The sequence below is a fragment of the Heteronotia binoei genome, chromosome 1 (genome assembly GCF_032191835.1).
Source record: "Heteronotia binoei isolate CCM8104 ecotype False Entrance Well chromosome 1, APGP_CSIRO_Hbin_v1, whole genome shotgun sequence".
NCBI lineage: Eukaryota > Metazoa > Chordata > Lepidosauria > Squamata > Gekkonidae > Heteronotia > Heteronotia binoei.
Window position 1 is genome coordinate 18,981,126 of NC_083223.1, and position 25,978 is coordinate 19,007,103.

A 25,978-nucleotide genomic window follows, 5' to 3' on the forward strand; every position below is an offset into this window, starting at 1 on the left:
CCCCATCACCCCTCATCACCCTCACATCACCCCCATCACCCCCTCATCACCCCCATCACCCCCACATCACCCCCACATCACCCCCATATCACCCCACATCCACCCCACATGCACCCTCTCATCACCCCTACATCACCCCCACATCACCCCCTCATCACCCCCATATCACCCTCATCACCCCCTCATCACCCCCACATCACCCCAATATCATCCCCACATCACCCCCATCACCCCACATCACCATCACCCCCCTCATCACCCCCACATCACCCCCTCATCACCCCATCACCCCCACATCACCCCATCACCCCCTCATCACCCCCATCACCCCCTCATCATCCCCACATCACCCCATCACCCCCCTCATCACCCCCCATCACCCCCCTCATCACCCCATCACCCCCGTCATCACCCCCCACATCACCCCCATCACCCCACATCACCCCCTCATCACCCCCATATCACCCCCACACCCACTCATCACCCCCACATCACCCCCATCACCCCCTCATCACCCCACATCACCCCCTCTCACCCCCACATCACCCCCTCATCACCCCCACATCACCCCCATCACCCCCTCATCACCCCTCATCACCCCCCTCATCACCCCCTACATCCCCCACATCACCCCCATATCACCCCCACATCACCTCCATATCACCCCCATCACCCACTCATCACCACCACCATCACCCCCATCACCCCCTCATCACCCCCTCATCACCCCCTCATCACCCCCACATCACCCCCTCATCACCCCCCACATCACCCCCATCACCCCCATCATCACCCCACATCACCCCCTCATCACCCCCACATCCCCCCATCACCCCCATATCACCCCCATATCACCCCCCACATCACCTCCATATCACCCCCACATCACCCCCACATCCACCCCTCATCACCCCCCCACATCATCCCATCACCCCCACATCACCCCCATCACCCCCTCATCACCCCCCACATCACACCCACATCACCCCCACATCACCCCATATCACCCCCATATCACCCCCTCATCACCCCCCATATCACCCCCATCACCCACTCATCACCCCCACATCACCCCCATCACCCCCTCATCACCCCACATCACCCCCCTCATCACCCCCACATCACCCCCTCATCACCCCCACATCACCCCCATCACCCCCTCCATCACCCCACATCACCCCCTCATCACCCCCACATCCCCCATCACCCCCATATCACCCCCATATCACCCCCCGCATCACCTCCATATCACCCCCACATCACCCCCACATCACCCCCTCATCACCCCCACATCATCCCATCACCCCCACATCACCCCCATCACCCCCCTCATCACCCCCACATCACCCCCACATCACCCCACATCACCCCCATATCACCCCATCACCCCCTCATCACCCCACATCACCCCCTCATCACCCCCACATCACCCCCATCACCCCCTCAACACCCCCACATCACCCCCATCACCCCCTCATCACCCCTACATCACCCCCACATCACCCCCATCACCCCCTCATCACCCCCACATCACCCCCATCACCCCCACATCACCCCCACATCACCCTCATCACCTCCAAATCACCCATCACCCCCACATCACCCCCATCACCCCCTCATCACCCCCACATCACCCCCATCACCCCCTCAACACCCCCACATCACCCCCATCACCCCCTCATCACCCCTACATCACCCCCACATCACCCCCATCACCCCCTCATCACCCCCACATCACCCCCATCACCCCCACATCACCCCCACATCACCCTCATCACCTCCAAATCACCCATCACCCCCACATCACCCCCATCACCCCCTCATCACCCCCACATCACCCCCTCAACACCCCCACATCACCCCCCCATCACCCACATCACCTCCAAATCACCCCATCACCCCCACATCGCCCCCACATCACCCGCACATCACTCCCACATCACCTCCAAATCACCTGATCACCCCCACATCGCCCCCACATCACCCCCATCACCCCCACATCACCCCCATCACCCCCACATCACCCCCATCACCCCCACATCACCTCCAAATCACCCCCACATCACCCACATATCACCCCCACATCACCCCCATCAACCCCACATCACTTCCAAATCACCCCCACATCACCTCCAAATCACCCCATCACCCCCACATCGCCCCCACATCACCCGCACATCACTCCCACATCACCTCCAAATCACCTGATCACCCCCACATCGCCCCCACATCACCCCCATCACCCCCACATCACCCCCACATCACCCCCATCACCCCCACATCACCTCCAAATCACCCCCACATCACCCACATATCACCCCCACATCACCCCCATCAACCCCACATCACTTCCAAATCACCCCCACATCACCTCCAAATCATCCCCACATCACCCCCACATCGCCCCCACATCACCTCTATCTATCTATCTATCTATCTATCTATCTATCTATCTATCTATCTATCTATCTATCTATCTATCTATCTATCTATCTATCTATCTATCTATCTATCTATCATCTATCTATCTATCTATCTATCTATCTATCTATCTATCTATCTATCTATCTATCTATCTATCTATCTATCTATCTATCTATCTATCTATCTATCTATCTATCTATCTATCTATCTATCTATCTATCTATCCCAAAGGCTCAGAGGCATCTTACCATTTGTGAAATGCTGGCAGTCTTGCTCTTTTATTTTCAAGAGGAGACCTCTGAGTTTACTCTGATCTTGGCGCCTGCTGGTTGCCAACTGAGTCTACAAGTCCCTTGTATACTGGCCTGTTTCCATAGAGACCAAGAGCTGGCCATCATGACATCAGACGGAATGTCACAGAATACGTTGCTGACTGACAAGGAACCCTTGGAAGAGGCTTTTTCAAAACCTACTGGTCTGTGATGCCTATATGCCTTCATCAGTGGGATATGGCCTAATATGCAAAGGCGTTCCTGCTACAAAAAAAGCCCTGCTAAAAGCCCAGTAGAAGGCTCTTATTCAGAAGAAGAAACAGGAAGACATCAGACTGTCTTGAGAGGAACTTAGAAAGGCAGTAAAGGAAAAGAACTCGGTACAGCTCTGGAGTTTGGTTTCTGACCTACTACAGGCCTGTAAATATATGAAACAATTCTGGGGGTGGAGCCAGGAGAAAAGTTGCAACAAGCATAACTGAACTCCAAAGGGAGTTCTGGTCATCACATTTAAAGAGACCGCACACCTTTTAAATGCCTTCCCTCTATTGGAAATAATAAAGGATAGGAGCACCTTCTTTTGGGGCTCATAGTATTGGATCCCTTGGTCCAATCTTTTTGAAACTTGGAGGGTCTTTTGAGAAGAGGCATCGGATGCTATGCTGCAAGTTTGGTGCCTCTGCCTCAAAAAACAGCCCCCCCCCCCAAGCCCCAGATACCTGCACTGAGATTACAAGGTTTGACAGAATGCAAGTCTAGTTTGGAGCATTGGTCCACTCTTAAAGGAACTTAAAGCAGCCTGTCACTAATAACACAGGTCGAGATGCAGGACAGGAACCCGGAAGTGACCGACAAGCTGCTTCAGCGGGCCGCTGCGCCGGCCCCCTGGGTCCCACAATGATGGGACCGATGCCACAGGGACGGGCTCGAAACACTCTATAACCCCTCAAAAGAACAGCAGTCTAGCTCGCTTCCCCCGAGCCCTGCCTCCATAAGCCTCAAGGGGGCTCATTTTGCGGCATCTCCCGGCGGGAGGGTGGCACCCGCACGGGACACATATCAAATGAAAGAGGGGGCGCAGGGCTATCAGAAACAGCCGGCGGAGGGAGTCGGGAGACCACCCCACTGGGGGATCCACACCCCGAAAGTGATGAAGGTGGCGCAGATAGAGCCAACAGAGCAAACAGGACAAAATAAATAGGCTGCATTATGCAGCACAGTTGAGAAAGTGCCTTTGAGAACAACATTGCACCAAAAGACACAAACACAAAGCTCCCTTACACTGAATCAGTGCTTGGGTCCACCAAAGTCAGTGGACTTTGGTGGTCGCCCTCCAGTGGTCGCCCTCCAGCGACCAGCGCCGGCCTCTCCGCCGCCTTCCCGGCCTCCGCCACCGCCGCTGGGCCGCGCGCGAGCGGCGGGGAAGGCGGCGAGTGAGGGAGGGAGCGTCCCCGCGCATGCGCAGAGCCCGCCACACCGCTGCCAATCGCCGTGCGCACGCGCAGGGACGCTCCCTCCCTCACTCGCCGCCTTCCCCGCCCGCGCGCGCGGCCCGCCGGCTCTCTGGCTGGCTAAACCGGGATCTCTAATGGTCCCGGTATAGCCAGCCCGCGAGGCGGGAATTGGGGGCCAGAATCGGGGCTTTCCCGGGCAACCGGGACAATCTGGCCACCTTAGGCCACACACCTCTGATGTAGCCAATCATCCTGGAGCTTACAGTAAGCTCTGTACTAAGAGCCCTGTAAGCTTCAGGAGGATTGGCTACATTAGGGTTGTGGCCTTATATGCAAAGGAGTTCCTGCTACAAAAAAAGCCCTGTGTGGCACAAATGTTACAAATGTTACTTAAATCATATATAAATTTATATCTACAAAATATAGTGTCACAAGCGGCCACTGTATTGTAAGATTCCTGAGTGGTTTATGTGAGGTTGATCTGGAGGTGATGTGGGGTCATGTATGGGTTACGTTAGGGTGATGCGGATGTCTTGTGGAGGTGAAGTGGGGTAATGTGATGGTGATGTGCATGTGTTATGTGGGGGTTATGTGTCGATTATGAGGGAGTCATGTGAAGGTGATGTGGTGTTCATGTCTGGGGATGTGGGGGTGATGTGGAGTTGTGAGACTTACGTGGTGATGTGGAGCTGATGTGAAGGTGATGTGTATGTAATTTGAAGGTGACGTGGAGTGACATGGAGGTGATGGGGAGGTGATGTGAAGGTGATGTAGGGGACGTGGGGGTGACGTGGGTTGGGGGTCATGTAGGACTGATGTGATGGTGATGTGGAGTCATATGGAGGTGGTGTTGGGGTGATCTGGATTTGATGTGGAGATGATGAAGGCATGATGTGGGGATTATACAGGTTAATGTGGGGGTCATATGGAGGTTATGTGATTGTGGTGTGGGAGGTCATATGGGGTGGTGTCTCATGTGGGTGTGATGTGGAGTGATGTGGGGTTGATCTTGAGGTGATGTGGTCATATGTTGGTTATGTGGGGGTAATGTGATGGGGTGATATGGAAGTGGTGTGGTGACATGTGGGGTAATATGGGGTTGATCTGATGATCTGGAGGTAATGTGGGGACCATGTGGACATATATGGGTGACATATGGGGGAGATGTAGGGGTTATGTGGGGTTGACTTTGAGGTGATGTGGGGATGTACGGGTCATATATTGGTGACGTGGGGTGATTTGGAGGTCATGTAGGTGTGATGTGGAGGTGTTGTGGGTGTCATATGAAGGTATTGTGGGGATGATGTGGACGTGATGTGGGGGAGATGTGTGGGTTATTTGGAATTGATGTGGAGATGATGTGCGGGAGATCTGGATGTGATTTACATGTGATGTGAAGGTGATATGGAAGTGAAAAGTAAAAAGGTCTGCCATGAAAACGTCGTGATGCGACGTCACCCCAGAGTCAGAAACGACTGGTGCTTGCACCTTTACCTTTTACTATACTCTGAATCTCAGAGTGGTCACAATCTCCTTTACCTCCCCACCCCCACACAACAAACACCCTGTGAGGTAGGTGGGGCTGAGAGAGCTCTCACGGAAGCTGCCCTTTCAAGGACAACTCCTATGAGAGCTAAGGCTGACCCAAGGGCATTTCAGCAGGTGCATGTGGAGGAGTGGGGAATCAAACCCGGTTCTTCCGAGTCCACACACTTAACCACTACACCAAACTAGGTAATTTAGGACTAGATGACCTGGATAAGCCAGGTCAGTCTCATCAGATCTCAGAAGTTTAGCAGGGTCAGCCCTAACGAGTGCTTGGATGGGAGACCACCAAGGAAGACATTTTCCACAAATCCCATCCCCGCAGGAAGGCAGTGACAAGCCACCTCTCTATGTCTCTTGCATCGACCTGAATGGCTGTTAGAGTTACCTTATCTGATCTAAGAAGCTAAGCTGAATCAGCACTGGCTAGTATTTGAATGGGAGACCTTAAAATAATACCAGGGTCTTCATGCAGACACAGTCGATGACAAACCACCTGTGAAGGTCTCTTACCTTGAAAACCTTATGGGGGTCACGGTAAGTTAAAAGAGAATAAGGACTTATCTTTATCCTGCCCTCCCTAGCCCATCTGCCCCTTGCCTCTTTCCGATCTCCTTGCCTGCTTGGTCTGGTGTGTGCTTTGTTATCTGGATTTATGTGGCAGCAAAGCTGGCATCTGGGTTTATTGCAAGCTCTGGTATCAGTGCCCATGTTCACATGGGTGTGGGTGTGGAGTTGTTTAAGACAGTTTTGAAGCATCAGCCTTCCACACGCATGCACCCCATGCTGGTGGGTTCAAGAGATCTCTCTGTCTCTCTCTCAGTTCTCTCCCCCATTTTTCAGCCAGCTACTATTCCCTTTCTCAGACAAGGCTTTTCCTGTTTCTCCTTCTGTCTCTGGGGCTTAGGGTCACCAAGTCCAATTCAAGAAATATCTGGAGACTTCGGGGGTGGAGCCAGGAGCAAGGTTGCGACAAGCATAATTGAACTCCAAAGGGAGTTCTGGCCATCACATTTAATGGGACCGCACACCTTTTAAACGCCTTCCCTCCATTGGAAATAATGAAGGATACGGGCGCCTTCTTTGGGGGCTCATAGAATTGGACCCGCTGGTCCAATCCTCTTGAAACTTGGGAGAGCAATTTGGGGAGAGGCACTAGGGCATCTGCCTCAAAAAACAGCCCCCGCAGACCCCCCCCCCAGATACCCATGGATCAATTATCCATTATACTCTATTGGAATCGGTCTCCACGGGGTGCCCAGCAGACATTTCCCTTACTCCCTCCCTGCTTTCTGATGATCCTGAAGCGGGCGGGGGGGAGAGGGCTTTCAAGACGGGGGATCCCCTGCCTCCACCTGGGGATTGGCAACCCTAGCTGTGATTGCAAGTGGACCGTTTGTTGCCGGGGGAGAGCAAGCACTTGTACGGGGAGGAGGGGTCCAAATTCAGCCTCTTTTCCGGAAATCCGGGCTCTCTCCCTCGCCTCCCGGAAATATTGTTAAAAATTCTCCAACAGGCACTTTCTGACTGCATTTGAAGTCCTGCGTTCTCTCACCATGGGACAACGAGCTGTTATTAATACACGGCACTTATCTATTTTAAAAAAATAGTATAATCTCTTAATATATCACCGTCGTCCCCCAACTGAGTTTTCTAGAGCAATCTCCTCCTTGACCTCTTTCAATCTCTCTTGTGTCTGCAGCACTAAAAGGGTTAAACCCACAGAGCAGTTTGCCAGAGAGGCCGAGCAAGAATGGAGGGGACAGGGAGGAGGCTTGAAAGGGTGGGGGGGAAGATCAGGAGGGGCTTCAGAGAAGCAGCAGCCAGGAAAAGCTTTGCAGCCGGATCGCCGGAAGGTTTCCTCGGAAGTGAGTCGTTGGGGGAGAAGCTTTGAGATCTTGGAAGATAACAAGGCTGGGATTAGCCTGGGTCATTGTTCTCATAGGGTTGCCAACTCCCGGATGGCAAATTCCTGGACATGGTGGGGGGGGGGGTCATTGCATTCTGGGAAAGGCCAATTTTGGGGGTGGAGGACGGGAACCTGAGATGGGAACGAATGCCACACAGTCCTTCCTCCCCTGCGAGGATTCCACCCCTGCCTGCCTCCATATCACAGCCCTGGTATTCCTTGGAAGCAATACTCCCTCTAAACTGTGGAGCCTTGTGAGCTACTGGCATTACCGTTGTGAGCTACTGCATCAATTAGTTTGCTCTGGGGCCAGCAGACATTTCCCTTTCTCTCTCCCTGCTTCCGGATGACCCAGAAGCGGCTCTATCCATCCCCCCACCCACCCATTCCATGTGGCTTCCTCTGCCTCCTTCCTCTCTACCTTCTGCTTTTGCCGCTGCAGTACACGGTGCTCTCCTGACTCCAGGAGCTTTTCAGGGCTATACTGAAAATTTGGTGCCTCTACCCCCAAAAAACAGCCCCCCCAGAGCCCCAGATACCCGTGGATCAATTCTCCATGATTTTCTATGGGAATAAATCTCCATAGGGAATAATAGAGTTCCCAGAAGACATTTCCCTCCCCTCCCCCCGCTTTCTGAGGACCCTGAAGCGGGGGGAGGGCCTCCAAACCGGGGGATCCCCTGCCCCCACCTGGGGATTGGCAACCCTAAATCTCCTTGACCTCTTTCAGTCTCTCTTTTGTCTGCAGCACTAAAAGGGTTAAAGCCACAGAGCAGTTTGCCAGAGAGGCCGAGCAAGGATGGAGGGGACAGGGAGGAGGCTTGAAAGGGTGGGGGGGGGAGATCAGGAGGGGCTTCAGAGAAGCAGCAGCCAGGAAAAGCTTTGCAGCCAGATCGTGGGAAGGTTTCCTCGGAAGTGAGTCCTTGGGGAAGAAGCTTTGAGATATTGGAAGATAACAAGGCTGGGATTAGCCTGGGTCATTGTTCTCATGGGGTTGCCAACTCACCTGGAGGTTGACAACCATGTCAGGCACCAGTTTTGCATGCTGTAAGTAGAATATATGTGTGGGGGGCAATACTCCCTCTAAGCTGTGGAGTCTTGTGAGCAAAAATTCTACTTTGTGAGCTACTGGCATTCGAGCTGTGAGCTACTGCATAAATTAGCTTGTTTTAGAGCCTTTTTCCCGAGCTAAGACAAAAATGTGTGAGCTGGAGGCTAAAAAACCGTGAGCTAGTTATGATGAACCTAGGCAGTATAATAAAAAGTAGAGACATCACCCTGCCAACTAAAGTCCGTATAGTCAAAGCGATGGTATTCCCAGTAGTAATGTATGACTGTGAGAGTTGGACCATAAGCAAGACCGAGCGCAGAAGAATAGATGCTTTTGAGCTGTGGTGCTGGAGAAGAATCTTGAGAATTCCTTGGACTGCAAGAAGATCCAATCAGTCAGTCCTAAGGGAAATCAGCCCTGACTGTTCCCTGGAAGGTCAGATGCTGAAGCTGAAGCTCAAATACTTTGGCCAGCAAATGAGAAGGGAGCATTCACTGGAGAAGACCCTGATGCTGGGAAAGACAGAAGGCAAAAGAAGAAAGGGATGGCAAAAGATGAGATGGCTGGACAGCATTTCTAAAGTAACTAACACGAATTTGAGCAGACTTCGGAGGATGGTGGAAGATGGTGGAGGATGGGCCTGGCATGACTTTGCCAATGGGGTCGGACTCGACTGTGCGACTGAACAACAACAAAGCTCACACTTACTCAGCTTAGAGGGAACATTGGTGTGAGGATAATGTTAGTCCTTGAAAGCTTCGAAGTATGAATCTAGATGAAGATGGATAGCCGTGTTGGTCTGTAGCAGTAGAAAAGAGTGAGAGTCCAGCAGCACCTTAAAGACTTACAAAATTTGTGGCTTGCTTCTTCACATATTTTGGTATCTGAAGACGTGAGAAGTGACTCACGAAAGCTCCTACCCTACCACAAATTTTGTTAGTCTTTAAGGTGCTTCTGGACTCTTTTCAAATGTATGACTCTGACATTCTGTTGCTGGTCGTTTTAATCTGCAAAACAAAGAAAGAAAAAGCAGGCCTTTTTTTAAAGTTGGATGAGTCAAAAAGGGGCACGGGGGAAAGGGAACTCCTGCCTGCATTGGAATCAACCGCAGCCCCATCCTGAGGCCCAGGTGCGTTCTCTGTGTGGGGCCAGGGCTGCCAGCTGGTGTCCAAAGCCCATCCAGAAGAGGGGAGGAAGATATTTTAAAAATTGGTTGTGTAGGTTTGGAGAGCAATGCCAGTACAGATCATGGAAACATCACCAACAACCACTAATCGCAGTACAAGGTAGCTCTCTTCTGAGAGGCAGAGATGGGTGGCTTATGCTGATGTAACCATATTCCCTGTATCAGTCTCCCACAGACACAAGGTCAGGAGGAACAAATGGCACAGGGACATACATCACGGTAAGCAGGGGTGGCCAAACTTGCTTTACGTAAGAGCCACATATAGTGAATGTCAGATGTTTGATAGCCGCAAGACACAAACATCAGATGCCTGAGAGCCACAAGACATGAACATCAGATGTTTTGAGAGCTGCAAGGAAAGAAGGAAGGAAAGCAAATAGATGGGGGATGGAGAGGTGGAAAGGAAACAACTTTAAATGTGTTAGCAGGAACTCATATGAACATATGAAGCTGCCTTATACTGAATCAGACCTTTGGTCCATCAAAGTCAGCATTGTCTTCTCAGACTGGCAGCGGCTCTCCAGGGTCTCAAGCGGAGGTTTTTCACACCTATTTGTCTGGACCCTTTTACTTGGAGATGCCAGGGATTGAACTTGGGACCTTCTGCTTGCCAAGCAGGTGCTCTACCACTGAGCCACCGTCCCTCCCCTCTCCAAGCCACGAGCTGACTTGGCTTGGAGAAGCAATTTAAAGAGAGAAATGCCTTCTCTGAGCTAGCCAGTGGAGTGGTGGGGGCTTCAAGAGCCACACAATATGTGTGAAAGGGCCACATGTGGCTCCCGAGCCACAGTTAAGCCACCCCTAACTGTAAGGATTGTGGCATGAGTGATAGGACCCCTGGAGTAAACAAACCAGGGAGTGAGACAGATGTGGGTTTGAGTACCCACCCGCTGCAGTGTTTTGCAAAGCGAATGCACAGGAAAGAAACACAGCTATTCCCACTGCATCATCCCTGCCCCATCGCTCCACGATTAACTTAGCTGAGTCAGCTGTTGCTACAGTGCTAAAAGCTCCCTTCTGCAGTGGGGTTTGGGTAGGAGGAACAACATCCTTTTGCCAGGCGAGAGAGATACAGACCCCTCAGCAACAGGGAGAAACATAATGGCACAGTCACAGGGGGTGTGGGTTCAGGTCTTGCTCAGAGGGATGCCACAAGAACAGAAAACTCCACTTTTGGTGGTTAGGAGGCCCAGAAGAGTCGTAGATGCTATCAAATGTGATAACTCATTCATGCTCATTGGATTTTGGCTGGTTCCCTCCTTCCCTATCTACTATCTCTCTGATGTAGGTATAAAAAAAGGTAAAGGGAGTCCCCTGTGCAAGCAGCAAACATTTCCGACTCTGGGGTAACGTCACATCATGACGTCTTCACTGCAGACACTTTACGGAGTGGTTTGCCACTGCCTTCCCCAGTCATCTACACTTTCCCCCCAGCAAGCTGGATATTTATTTTACCGACCTCAGAAGGATGGAAGGCTGAGTCAACCTTGAGCTCGCAACCTGAACCCAGCTTCTGCCGGGATCGAACTCAGGTCGTGAGCAGTACTGCAGCTTTACCACTTTGTGCCTCTGGGCTCCTTGATGTAGGTATGGCAGTGTCCAAAAAGAGCCTGGAGATCATCTCAAATTATCATCTCAAAGCTTTGGAGGGTGGATTCTATGCCATTATATCCTGCCTTCTCCAGGCTCCAACCCCAAATTTCCAGGAATTTCCCAACCCAGAGTTGGCAAGCTTGTGAATTTGACAGTTTGTTGACTCTTCCAGCTACTCTTCATCTCAGCAGCACTTGGGGTGGGCATCTCTCCTGACACATTTGGTAGCCTTCCATAGTTGTTCAAAGACTGGGCATAGGATTCTTCCCAAAAGAGGCTAGACTCTGGGAAATGGTCCTTCTCTCAGGATGAGTTCCAGAATAGAGCCAGGAGAAAAATGTGATTCTTCTCTGGATGAAAGACCTTTAATCAGCACCGGCCTGAGGGCATGTGGCGTCCCCCGGCAAGCTGCCTACCTGCCGCCCCATCACCACCACTGCCCCCCCACAGCCACTCCCCATCCTTTGCAGCGTTGTGTTCCATCACCCCACCTGTGGAAGGAGGCTTCTCCCCCCTCTTTCCAGGAACCGGACATGAGGGGGAGCGAAGTCTCCTTCTGTGGGCTCTTCAAAGGAGTAGATGCACCAGCCACATCGAAGGTGGTAAGGCCCAGTTATGGAGTGCTTCAATGGGGGGGGGGGGTGATGGAACGTGGTGCTGCCTTGCAGCGCTGCAAAGGGTAGGTGGGGATGGGCAGGCTCATGCTCCAATCGCGCGGGGGGGAGAAGAGAGGGGGGGAGTGCAAGGGAAGGGAGGAGGCAGGCGGCAGCAGGGGGAGACAGGCAAACTAGGTGTTTGCCATGGGCACCAGGAGGGGGGAAGCCCAATTCGGCACCCCCACCTCCCAGCACCCTAGGCAACCACCTAGTGGGTGAGCCAGCCCTGCTTGTAACCCACACCCTGCTTCTTCAAGAGGAAAGAAATTCCAGGGGATACAATTTACTTGGATTGGTTCCCTTTGGAAGAAGAAAACCCTGGAACCTTCTGGTGTCTTGGTACTATTAGCTTTAATTACGAATATATTGGCAGAGCTGAGCAACGGCGGAAGCCAGTGGAATTCCCACAGAGTAGCAAGGCTGCTAGCCCACATCATATAACCATAGAGTTTCTGTGCCTCCACATTCTTGAGCCAAATCTCAGCCTCTCAGTTGCTTGTTCTTCACACAGATACATTCCTGCCCCTTCTCCTCAGCCGTGTGCTCGGAGAGAGCTCTTGCCTAACACATCAGGCCTGTCGCAGAGATGCTGACAATGGTAAAGGGGCCACCAGTCCCTCTTCTCTTGTCCTTTTTTGGGTTTACCTTAAGAATTAGCCCGTAGGACAGACTTAGTTAACATCCTTAGATAGCCAAACAGAGACACTTACCTTTCCTAAAGAACCAGGGAAACATATCTAAAATCGCTTGCTTGGTAGTACAGAGAAATGATATTAAAGTTGCTCTACAAACCACAAGAAGGCAATTCTCATGGGTCTCCTAAGGCATATGAAGATTTGTGATGTTCAGTGATGTATCTCCATTCTCTTTTATTTTCCATGTTTCTGTCTGTCCCTCTGCTTCCCCCCCAGAGAGAAGCCTCTCCTGATAGCCAAGTAACTCAAGGCATTTTACAGAATCAAAGGTGACCCAAGAGCAGGGGAAAGAGAAGGAAGAGCAGAACCCAGAAGGACCTGGAACTGGCAACACAGCAAAGAAAGGCCCCCATCCCGTGCAAGCTGGGAGTGGTGTTGAATTCTGGGAAAGCCTGGTGCCAGAGGTCCATTATCAGCTCACTGCAATCTCAGATGTACATTGCCAACACTTCCGGGAATTCCGCTACTATGAGGCCGATGGGCCCCGAGAGGCTTGCAGCCAGCTCCACGGACTTTGCAGCCACTGGCTGAAGCCAGAGAGGTGCACTAAGAAGCAGATTCTGGACCTGGTGATCCTGGAGCAGTTCCTGACTATCCTGCCCCAGGAAATGCAGTGCTGGGTCAGAGGATGTGGGCCGGAGACCAGTTCCCAGGCAGTGGCCCTGGCTGAAGGTTTCCTCCTGAGTCAGGCAGAGGAGAAGAGGCAGGGAGAACAGGTGAGGTCATTCCCTGCAGATATGTCCAATTCAAGCAACGATATCTGGCCTTATCCTAAAGGTTCCCTACCAGGCATCTGTCCAAGCGTTAATCATCCTAATGGGATATTTCACAGCCTCCTTAAGCAGCCTCTTCTATGAGATAATTTATTATTGCTACAGAAAACTCACCAGGTCTGTTGACGGAAGGTTGCAGAGTCTGGGAGTGGGGCAGATTCCATTCCTTCGACTCTTTTCCATTCCTTCCCTTACTCCTCTCCCTGGCTGCTTTTTCAGATGTGGCCATCATCAATGAAGAAAGAAGCTACATTCCCTGAAGAAGGAGTTTCCTTGAAGCAAGAGCAGAGCGCGCAGGCCCAGGAGCATACCCCAAATGCCCTCTCCTGTGGTAAGCTCTCTTTCTGCCTGGATGTGTTTGGAGCACCCTCGTGAATTTGTGTTTGATGAATACACCTGAACACCATACAGATTTACTTTACTTCACACCACACAGAGTTAATTTGTGGTACCACAAAATACTTATGGGGCATCTGGTGGGCTTGCTGAGGGAAACAGGATTTGGAGTAGGGATGGGAAGCTGTGGACTGGCACCCCCCCAGGAGCTTTGGGGAGGGACTAGGAGTAGGTCTTGGGGCAGATGTGGTGTCCTGTTGATGTTGCGTCTGGCTGAAAACCCAGTTGTGAAGTTAGCATGTCAAGAGGCTCTAAAAACAGAACTTACCCTTGCCAACAGTAGCATCTACTCCTTTGAGTCTTCAAATATGCTGAAGTCACGTTTGGGCTGAAAGTGATGGTGACGTGTTATGCGACATAATGTCCACTTGTCTCTCCCCTCCCCAGGCCAGACACAGGTTTCACACAAGTCTGAAATATGTTGGCAGCAGGGCTTTTTTTGTAGCAGGAATTCCTTTTCATATTAGGCTAAGCCCCCCCCTGATCTAGCCAGTCCTCCAAGAGCGTACAGGGCTTTTAGTAGAGGGCCTACTGTAAGCTCCAGGAGGATTGATTACATCAGGGGAGTGTATCCTAATATGCAAAGGAGTTCCTGCTACAAGAAAAAGCCCTGACTGGCAGCATTTATAACCCCTGAGGCTCATATGTACCTGGTTCTTCTTTTCTGCCTCTCCCAGAATTTAGTAAAAAGTGATAAAAATTTGTTGAGGGTACAACCCAGAGAAGGGGGTGCATGAAGCAAGTAAACACTCTTCCTTCTTCCTCTGTAACAGGCAGTCAAGAGATGGTGTTGAGCTGTCATCTTTCCAGAGGTGTGGAAACAGCAGCTGCACCTCCAATCCAGGTAGGAAAGATGAGTAGGAGACATCCTGGGTCCCTCCTCCTTTCTCAGGGGGGCTTTTGCTCCTGCAGTTTCTACATGGGTGTCCAGGTTGGTGAGGCGGTTTGGTGTAGTGGTTAAGTGTGCGGACTCTGGGAGAACTTGGTTTGATTTTCCACTCCTCCACTTGCAGCTGCTGGAATGGCCTTGGGTCAGTCATAGGTCTCGTAGGAGTTGTCCTTGAAAGGGCAGCTGCTGTAAGAGCTCTCTCAGCCCCACCTACCTCACAGGGTGTCTGTTGTGGGGGAGGCGGAAGGTAAAGGAGATTGTGAGCTGCTCTGAGACTTTGAAATTCAGAGTGAAGGGCGGGATATAAATCCAATATCATCTTCTTCAGGTGAGAGATCCTCTGAAAACCTTTCCCTCTACCATACCAAGCATAACATCCTTTACCATCCCAGATTATTCCCTTCCACCGCACAGTCTCTGCCTAGCATCATTTCTGATGAAGGAATCTGCCTTTTTCTTTCAGTGTCCTTTTTCCTTTGAGGAGGTGTCCATCTATTTCACTGAGGCAGAGTGGGCCCTGCTGGATCCCGTACAAAGAGCTCTGTACTGGGAAGTCATGCTGGAGAACTATGGGAATATGGCCTTTCTGGGTAATTATCCTTCCTAGGTGCCAACAGTGCGAATTGCTGCCATTTGTGATGAGGCATGAATCAAAGTATTGACTAGCAATACACCATTTTGAGGCCTGTCCTGCAAAGAACGTAAGAGAAGCCAGTGGCCTATCCAGTCCAGCACTCTCTCACACAGTGACCAAAAATCCAGGTATCATCAGGAAGTCCACCAGTGGGGCCGGGACACTAGAAGACCTCTTACTGTTGCCCCCCCCAAGCATGAAGAATACAGAACGTCACTTGCCCCAGACAGAGAGTACCATCTATATCTTGTGGCTAATAGCCACTGATAGACCTCTGTTCCAAGGGCCAGCCTGACGCCCTGGGGCACCCTAGGCAGACTTGGTGCCCCCCCAAAGCGCCCTCCACGGCTCCCCCCCTGCAGCTCCACGCCCCCTCCCCTCCCCCCGCACAGTGTCCCGCCTGCCCCCTCCCCTGGTGCTCCGCTTGCCTGCTTGCTGCTGCTTAAAGTGGCGGCGCTCCGCTCGCTCCCTTCCCCCTGGGGCTCACCGGCTAAAACTAAGCTTAGATGACGAGCAGCTTACCCCTGCGCATTTTGTAGAGACAAAACGCGCAGGTGCAAGCTGCTCACCGGCTAAGCTTACGTTTGGCTGGCAAGCCCCAGGGGGAAGAGAAGGGAGTGAGCGGAGCGCCGCTGCTTTTAGTGGCGGTGGGCAGGCAAGTGGAGCGTCGGGAGGGGCAGGGGTGTGCGGGACACCGCCCCAGAGGGGGCTAGCGGTGGCAGCGGCAGGGAGGGAGGCAAGCTAAGCACTTGCTTGGGGCACGGGGGGGGAGAGCCTAATTTGCCGCCCCTCGCCTCCCGGCGCCCTAGGCAACTGCCTAGTTTGCCTAGCGGGAGGGCCGGCCCTGTCTGCTCCATATGTTGATCCAATCCCCTCTTGAAGGCGTCTGTGCTTATAGCTGCCACCATCTCCTGTGGCAGTGAATTCCACGTGTGAATCACCCTTTGGGTGCATGGCTTGTGGGTGAGAGTAGGCGAGGTAGGTGGCTGCCTCGGTCACCCCCTCACCACAGGGGGCTTCAGGTGCCCTCTCCCGTCACTCCACCATTCTGAGAGCAGCAGGACTGCAGGCCAATGTGTGCTCTCCTCCAAGCCCGGCTTTCTATCCAGGCTCAGAAGAAAACAGCCTTGCTCTGAGGCTGCGCCCTGTTGCAGGGGATGCACTGCAGTACTGCAGCTTACCTCTCTGTGCCAAGGGCTCCCTTAATTGTGAGAACCTGTGTTCAATTATGTAACCAGGAGGAAGGGGGGATTAGGACCCTGCAGACAGCCTCTGGAAAACTCCATCAAGGAGGAACCTTGACAGGGTCAATCCCAGCAGAAACTGGGTCCAGGTATTCAGCTCAAGGTTGACTCAGATCCTTCCGAGGTTGGTAAAATGAGTACCAAGCTTGCTGGGGGTAGAGTGTAGATTTGGCGAAGGCAATGGCAAACCACCTCATAAAAAGTCTCACAGATCTATTCCTCTTATACTGGTGGGGATTGTGGGCTTTGGTCTTGACCATGGTTCTGTCCTTCCAGAAGAATATTTACTCTTGAATTTCTTTCCTTCTTCACATAAGAATGATCTCTCTCTCTCTTTCTCCCCGCCCCCCCCCACCAAAAAAAGCCAGAAATGTAAGAGAGACTGTAGTGGAGACAGACAAAGGCCTCACATCCAAAGAAAAGCTGGAGAGTTTCACAACAGGATCCCAAGAGCATGTTTCCTTCCCGTATCACCTGGCTGAGAGTGAGTATCCTTCAAAGATATGTCAAGGGAGCAGGCAAGGAATATCCATGGGGGATTTCTGATTCACTTCAGCCTGCTGGGAAAGGAGAGAGGGGGGCCATCTTGGACCTGAAATCTGAAGGCTCAGAAACAACTTCTGGGCAAGAGCTGAAATGTGGCTCTTGATGGGGGTGAGGTGTCCGTACATACTAGAAATTCTAGGGAAAAGTGGAGTGGAGCCAAGCTGAATGAGGTCAAAAGGTTATCAGTCTTTTCCTACTACAGTCACATAGATCAGTCCTCCCAGATGCTAACAGGATCTGTTTATTCCAGCAGATGGTGATCAGAGGAATGAGGAGGGTGAGGAACTTCATCAGCAAATGCCAGATAGAGTTCAAAATGAAGACTTGAAAGCAAACATCAGGAATCAAGGCAAACTTCAGAGGGTAAAAGGCATGGTTGAGAAGGAAAATGGAAGAAACAGTACTGTACATTTTCCAAAACACAGGATAATAAAGGCAAGTAAATCTATTAAGTGTGGAAAGTACTTCAGAAATAGATCACCACAACTCACTGTGCATGAAGAAATACAAAGAGGGGGGAAACCTTTTGAATGCTCAGAGTGTGGAAAGAGTTTTAGTCAGAGTGGCTATCTTCAACGGCATCAGAGAACCCACACAGGAGAGAAACCTTTTGAATGTTCAGAGTGTGGAAAGAGATTCAGTCAGAGTGGCAGTCTTCAGCTGCACCAAAGAACCCACACAGGGGAGAAACCTTTTGAATGCACAGAGTGTGGAAAGAGATTCAGTCTGAGTGGCCATCTTCAACGGCATCAAAGAATCCACACAGGAGAGAAACCTTTTGAATGCTCAGAGTGTGGAAAGAGATTCGGTCAGAGTGGCACTCTTCAACTGCATCAAAGTACCCACACAGGGGAGAAACCTTTCGAATGCTCATTGTGTGGAAGGCGATTCAGTCAGAGTGGCAATCTTCAACAGCATCAAAGAACCCACACAGGAGAGAAACCTTTTGAATGCTCAGAGTGTGGAAAGAGATTCAGTCAAAGTGGCACTTTTCAACGACATCAAATAATTCACACAGGTGAGAAACCTTTTCAATGCTCAGAGTGTGGAAAGAGATTCAGTCACAGTAGCATTCTTCAGCTGCATCGAAGTACCCACACAGGGGAGAAACCTTTTGAATGCTCAAAGTGTGGGAAGAGATTCAGACAACTTGTCCATCTTCAACAGCATCAAATAATCCACACAGGGGAGAAACCTTTTCAGTGCTCTGAGTGTGGAAAGAGATTCAGTCAGAATAGCACTCTTCAACAGCATCAGAGAACCCACACAGGAGAGAAACCTTTTGAATGCTCAGAGTGTGGAAAGAGATTCAGTCAGAGTGGCCATCTGGAACAGCATCTAAGAAGCCACACATCTTATATGTCAAACCCCTAAAGTATTAGAGGGGATAGTTGAACCACTATTCTGAGAAAATATCACCAGGGAAAAGAGAACACCAGACTCCTATTCTTAAGTTCATGATGATTTATTGAAATGTTGTGAATATATGGCTCTATGAATTCCCTTACGTTTAATGTTCAGCTTAGAATTTAAGTCTTGTAAAAAATTACAATACATAGTTACATTCTTACATGGCTACATTCTGCATTCCCTATGGCTAACCATTAATCTATTGAATTAGCATAAGCAAAGCCTTCTGAAATGTATAGCCGCAAATTTATCTCAACTCTCCCAGGGATCTTCTATGGTTGCCGGCAATGTGGAGATAGTAGAACCAGGCTCTTCCCAAAAACTTGGCACCCACTAGCCTTTCGCCCCTTTCTTTTATACGCTTTTCAAGGTGTCCGCCTACCAAATCTGACAAATCAAAACAAGAAGATCTCAACTTTCAATCCATAATTGGAATTTGCATGTGACCTTTCCATGATTATTCTAGAATTTCTCCCCGTTGGGGATTTTCCATTACCAAGAACTTTTACTGTGTCTCTTCTGCCAAGTGTCAGCTTGACCCTGATAATTTCCAGGCCTTTTTTCTCCTTGGCTTTTCTTCAGATTGTCAGAAAACCCCATGTATGGTCAAAAAGTATCCATTCTGAATTTAGTTCATAGATACTCCTATGCAGGGCTTTTTTTGTAGCAGGAACTTATTTGCATACTAGGCCACACCCCCTAATGTAGCCAATTCTCCAAGAGTTTACAGTAAGCCCTGTAAGCTCTTGGAGGATTGGCTACATCATGGGGATGTGGCCTACTATGCAAATGAGTTTCTGCTACAAAAAAAGCCCTGCTCCTATGTTTCAAAAAACTGATTTAAACTTGATTCGTTAAGATACGATGAACTAAGAGATTGATAGTAATGGTGAATTATGATAATGGTTATAATAATGGAATTAAGGAAATGATTATAATAATGAATTAAGGGGAAAATGCTGTCAAACTGTATTTAAGAGAAATTAAAGTCAGAAGAATGGACTTGTAATACTTGAATGCATTTTTAATGTTTGTATGAGCTGTATTGATATTGCAACTGCAGAGGGGGGATCTTTATGTATATTTATACTTTGTTATTTCATATTTTCTATATATTTATTGTTTTTTATTTCTGACTCTTTCTGTCATCTACAAAACTACCAAAAACATATCCTTTCCCAAGTCCTGTGAGGAAGTAGACAAGTTGAGAGTGACAGATATCTACAGCCTCTCTCCTAGTGGCATAAACATAGTGTGGAGCCCTAATTCATAAGTAGTTCAGAAGCGACATTACTTAACCCTAATCCCTGCCCTGTCCAGCCTGCTGTGAGCTTTTTTGGGGTTCTGGCAATAGGATTTATTTGGGTTGAAAGGATAATCTTGTGGTCCCCAACTCAACAACTCAGTAAGTTCTAAGGGGTCAGACCCCTTAGAGCCAGTTTGGTGTAGTGGTGAAGTGTGCAGACTCTTTTCTGGGAGAACCGGGTTTGATTCCCCACTCCTCCACTTGCAGCTGCTGGAATAGCCTTGGGTCAGCCATAGCTCTCGCAAGAGTTGTCCTTGAAAGGGCAGTTGCTGTAAGAACTCTCTCAGCCCCACCTACCTCACAGGGTATCTGTTGTGAGGGAAGAAGATAAAGGAAATTGTAAGCCAGTCTGAGACTCTGATTCAGAGAGAAGGATGGGGTATAAATCTACATTCTCCTTCTCCTCCTTCTTCTTTCCTCCTTCCTCCTTTTTTCTTTATCATCATCCAGTGTTGTGAAAACGGACTGGTATTTGTGGAGTTGGCAAGTGAACCCTTGTACGTTTTCCACAGAAGCGGAGGGTCTGAGGAGAAGACCTGATGGAAAGGCTGTTTCTGAAACCTTGAGAAGGTGGTTTTCATCTTCTCATGATCCGTTTCCCTCATAGGCTATGAAGGGGGGCGTGGGGAAGGGAGGTCACTGTGCCCCACTCACCTCAGCACTCATTCTGCCTCCCAGCTCCATGACTGTTCAGACGTGTGACAGCAAAACTAAGACATCTGTGTCCAGTTTCCATGTATTACTACATGGTTGTAGTAATACATTAGACAAAGAAGCATAATCACACAATTTAATTCATATCCTAGAAAGAAAAAAGGAAAGGAAAAGTCCCCTTTGCAAGCACCAGTCATTTCTGACTCTGGGGTGATGTTGCTTTCACAACATTTTCATGGCAGACTTTTTACGGGGTGGTTTGCCATTGCCTTCCCCAGTCATCTACACTTCCCCCTCCCCCCCCAGCAAGCTGGGGACTCATTTTACCAGCCTTGGAAGGATGGAAGACTGAGTCAACCAAGAGCTGGCTACCTGAAAACTCAACTTCCACTGGTCTGAGTCTTGGGTACCTCTGCTGACCCCCAGATCAACCCCATATCACTTCCACATCATCCCCATATCAGTTCCACACAACCCCACATCACCTCTTCATGAAACCACCATGACCTGATCACCCTCACATCATATCCTCAGCACCTTCCCACCTCCACATGACCCCCAAATCACCTCCACATCAAGCTAACATCATCTCCACATCACCCCTACATCACCCCCACGTCCTCCAGATCAACTGCCCATCACTTGCATGTCACCCCCACATCACCCATACATGATCCCCATAGCACCTACATATCACCTCCAGATCAACCCACCACCCCCACATCACATCCTCAGCACCTTCCCACTTCCACATGACCCCGACATTCACCTCCACATCAACCCTAAATCACACAGACATGACTCCCACACCACCTCCACATCAAGCCCACACCACCTTCACATCACTTCCACATCCCCCTCATCACAACCTCATAACCCACACATGACCCCCACATCACTTCCACATGACCCCCACATCACTTCCACGTGAACTTCACATCACCATCAGATCATCCCCACAACACCTCCACATCAGATCCACTTTACCCAATCACTCCTACATATCCCCAAGATCACATCCTTATCACGTACAGATCATGTCCATTCCACTCCCACGTCACCTCCACATCCTCTCCACATCAACTCTAAATCACCCACACATGATCCCATCATCTCCACATCAAGCCCAAATCACCTTCACATCAACCCTACATCACCCCCAAATATTCCCTACATCCCTTCCATATCACCCCCATATCAACTACACAATATCCCAACATCACATAGACATAACCCCATCATGTTCACGACCCCCACAATACCCTCACATCACCCACAATATATGATCCTAACATCACCTTGAGATCACCTCCACATCACCCCATATCACCTTCACAGAACCCATACATGACCCCAGATCACCTTCATAACACCTCCAGATCACTCCCATATCAACCACCCATGACCCTGACATGAACCCCATCTATCAATCTACCAATCATTTATCTATCATCTCTATCTACTGACCTACCTATCACTATGTTCTGTCTGTCTGTCTGCTTGCTTGTGTCATCTATCTCTGTCTATCCGTCATCTATCACCTATCTATCTGTCTGCACGTCTTTCTATCATCGATCAATCATCTATCTATCTATCATCTCTCTCTCTCTCATCTATTACATATGTGTCATCTTTCTGTCATGTATCTATAATCTATTGTCAATCAATCATCTATCATCTGTCTATCATGTCTGTCCATCTCTCTCTCTATCATCTACCTATCACCAATATATCATCTTTCTATAACCTTTCATCTACTGTCTATCAATCATCTATAATTTATCATCTATCCATCCATATCTCTCTCTCCCTCTCTCTCTCTCTCTCTCTATCTATCTACCTACCTGTCTATCTATTACCTATTATCATCTTTCTATCACCTATAGTTTCTCTCTCTCTCACACACACACACAAACATCTATCATCTGCAGGGCTTTTTTTCAAGCAGGAGCTCCTTTGCATATTAGGCCACACACACACACACACACCCGATGTAGCCAATCCTCCTGGAACTTACAGGGCTCTTAGTACAGGGCCTACTGTAAACTCCAAGAGGATTGGCTACATCAGGAGTGTGTGGCCTAATATGCAAAGGAGCTCCTGCTACAAAAAAAACCCTGTCATCTATCTGCTTGCCTGTCATTCAGTCAGTCTATCTATATCTTTCTAATCTTCCTACCTAACATCCATCTTTCTATCTATGATCTACCTATCATCCATCCATCCATCCACCTGTAATCCATCCATCCATCCATCCATCCATCCATCCATCCATCCATCCATCTTCCTCTCTATCTTCCATCCATCTAGCTATCTACCTATCATCTATCCACCCATCTATCCATCATTTATTACCTATATACCATCTTTCTATCATGTATCTATAATCTATTGTCTATCCGTCAATCATCTATAATCTGTCTGTCTCTGTCATTTATCATCTATCTGCTTGCCTGCAAGTCTGTCTGTCTGCCTGCATGTCTATCTGTCTACCTACCTATCCCAAAGCCTTAGCGGTGTCTTACCTGTTGTGAAATGCTGGGATTCTTGTTGTTTTCCAGGAAACCCAGGTGAGACCTCTGGGTTCACTCTGATCTTCAGCCTACAAGTCTGTGCAGATGCCTTTTTACTGGTCTGTCCCCATAGTGACCAGAAACTTGCCTTTGTGACGTCAGAGGCCACGTCACAGAACACGTTGCTGATTGAGAGTGGGCTGATGGGGGAGGCAGTTTTCAGAGCCTACTGGTCACTGAAGATGTTTATATAATTCCCTATCCCCATAGAGACCAGGAATTGGCCATGGTGACATCAGTGGAAATGTCACAGAATATGTTGCTGAGAAAGGGCTGTTGGGAGAGGCAGTTTTCAAAACCTATACGTACTGTCATGCCTATATTCTTGTCCCATACAGGCTGGATGGAAACTTGCCATTGGCACATCAGACAACTCTAACAATTCACATAATACAAATAAAGTATATAAAAACCAATAGCAATATATATTTATCTCATCTGCAAACTCATTTCATATGGCTTGTGGTTGACCACCAACATACTAAGTACAGTGTAAACATATGCCCAGTGCAAAAGCGACAATATTCTAGATCACGGGTGTCAAACATGCAGCCCGGGAGTCGAATTAGGCCCCCGGAGGGCTCCTATCAGGCCCCTGAGCAACTGACTGTCATCTGCTTTCTTCTCCCTCTTTTGCTTCCTTCTTCATCACACCTTCTTTGCCAGGCTTGCTCAATTGCACAGGAGCTACAGAGCAAAGCATCTGTTTTCTTCATTGGCTGAGGCTCCTCCCTTGAGGAGGAAGAGGGGAGGGATAGTTTGCTTTGCCAGGCTCTCTCAATTGCACAGCAGAGCTACTCTCTCTTCCTTCTATTGGCTGAGGCTCCTCCCACTCCTGGTCCCCTGGGGAGGGAGGGAGGGAGGGAGGGAGGGAAAGAGCCAGAGCTTCCTTTGCCCAGTTACCTGGATCCCATGGGAGAAATACAAAGAAAGCACCTTTAAAACCAATGAGTGCTAATGTTTTAAGCATGTTTTAAGTTTTGTTTTTGAAAGAATTATTGTGTTTATCTGTGTCCTTTATAAAGTTTATATCTCTGTTACCTAACCTTAAATAGGTACACACATAGCCCAGCCCTACATGGCCCAGCCCGACAAGGCTCATTTATGTCAGATCTGGCCCTTATAACAAATGAATTTGACACTCCTGGTATAGCCTCTTCATGCCTCACCAGATCTCAGAAATTCAGTAGGATCGACCCTCATTAGGACATGGATGAGAGACCACCAAGGAAGTCGAAGCATTACATCCTCTCTAAATTCCACCCCACCCAGGTAGGTAGAGGCAAACCACCTCTCCGTGTCAATTGCCTTGACCTGGATGGCACAGTTTGCACAATTTTTTCAGCCCTCGGTCGTTAAGCAGGGTTTTCTTTGACTACTATTTGGATGGTAGACTTCCAAGGAACACCAGGGTCTTGATATACCGACAGGCAATGGCTAACAACCATGCCTAGAGAAACCCATGGGATCACCATGAATTAAAAGAGAATACTTATCTTCATCCTGTCCCCCTTAGCCTCTGTTCCTTTTCCCTTCTGATCCCCTGGCCAGCCTGGTCTCTTTTGTGCTGTAGACTGGGCCTGGGATGTCGTACAGAGTTCATGTTGCCAGGGAGTGTCATTAGCTTAGCTGTCCTTTTGTTGCCACCCTCACATGGATAGGCTAGGCTCGGCCGCTTACACAAGATATCAGAAGTTCAGCAGGGTCACCTCTGATTAGTACTTGGATGGAAGACCACTAAGGAAGTCCTGGCATCACGTTCTCCCAAAATGCCACCCTTCCCAGGGACACAGAAGTGGACCACCTCTCTACGTCTCTTGCCTTAATAATAATAATAATAACTTTTTATTTGTATCCCGCCCTCCCCGCAAGCAGGCTCAGGGCAGCTCACAACACATGAATACAGTATACAATAAAACCATGTGCAGTCAATTATAAATTCATATACAATTCAATATATAATCATCCTTAAAAACATTAAAATTACATTAGAGTTAAGATTATGGTGCTATAGTTAAGATCTTTCATAAATTCCAGTGATTAGAACATAAAACATAGGACGTATCCAACAGGACTTTCTGGCTTGGTTTATGTGAAGGCTGTTTTAAAGAGGTGGGTCTTACAGGCCCTGCGGAATTGATCTAAGCATCGCAGGGCCCGTACCTCCTCCGGGAGTTGGTTCCACAGTAGGGGGGCCGCTACAGAGAAGGCCCGATCCCGGGTGGACTTCAATCTGGCCTCCTTTGGCCCAGGGATATTCAGCTGGTTCTTACCAGCTGACCTCAGCGCTCTCTGGGGTTCATGCGGGGAGAGACGGTCCCTCAAGTAGGCAGGTCCTCGGCCTTGACCTGGATGGTCCAACTTAGCCCGATCTTATCCAATATCAAAAGCTAAGCAGAGCCGGCACTGGTTAGTACTTGGATGGGAGACCAGCAACAAGCCACAGGGTTACTATGCAGAAACAGGCAATGACAAGCCACCTCTGAAGGTCCCTTGCCTTGAAACCCTACGGAGCCACCATAATTTAAAAGAGAATAAGGACTTTCCTTCATCCCACGCAGCAGGAGGGGCCAAACTTGCTTAATATAAGAGCCACATGGAATAAATGTCAAATGTTTGAGAGCCACAAGACATGAACGTCAGATCTTTGAGAGCTGAGAAGGAGGGAGGGAGGAAGGAAAGCAAATAGATGGGGGAGAGGAGGAGAGAAAGCAACTTTAACTGCATTTTCCAAACTGCTGGCTGGCTTGGCGAAATGATTTAACGAG

General features: G+C 49.5%; 1 protein-coding gene across 2 annotated transcripts; it reads left to right on the plus strand.

Annotated features, from left to right (window-relative positions):
- The first annotated feature begins 7,431 nt into the window (after positions 1-7,431).
- On the plus strand, positions 7,432-19,686 carry LOC132585945 (zinc finger protein 383-like). Of its 2 annotated transcripts, none has more exons than XM_060257824.1 (7): positions 7,432-7,563; positions 13,002-13,501; positions 13,778-13,889; positions 14,728-14,798; positions 15,307-15,433; positions 17,086-17,205; positions 17,518-19,686. In XM_060257824.1, exons 2-7 carry the CDS (start codon positions 13,394-13,396, stop codon positions 18,639-18,641), a joined length of 1,662 nt encoding a protein of 553 aa, XP_060113807.1. In that variant the 5' UTR covers positions 7,432-7,563; positions 13,002-13,393; the 3' UTR covers positions 18,642-19,686. The 2 variants fall into 2 exon arrangements, with proteins under 2 accessions (XP_060113807.1, XP_060113817.1); XM_060257834.1 differs by having other exon boundaries at positions 17,521-19,686.
- The last annotated feature ends 6,292 nt before the right edge of the window (positions 19,687-25,978 follow it).

Bases quoted from the DNA above. Each gene is read 5' to 3' on its own strand.
- LOC132585945 (XM_060257824.1), top strand. From the start codon at position 13,394: ATGCAGTGCTGGGTCAGAGGATGTGGGCCGGAGACCAGTTCCCAGGCA. The intron at 13,502-13,777 runs GTGAGGTCATTC...CTGCTTTTTCAG, and splicing joins AGAAGAGGCAGGGAGAACAG to ATGTGGCCATCATCAATGAA. The intron at 13,890-14,727 runs GTAAGCTCTCTT...CCTCTGTAACAG, and splicing joins CCCAAATGCCCTCTCCTGTG to GCAGTCAAGAGATGGTGTTG.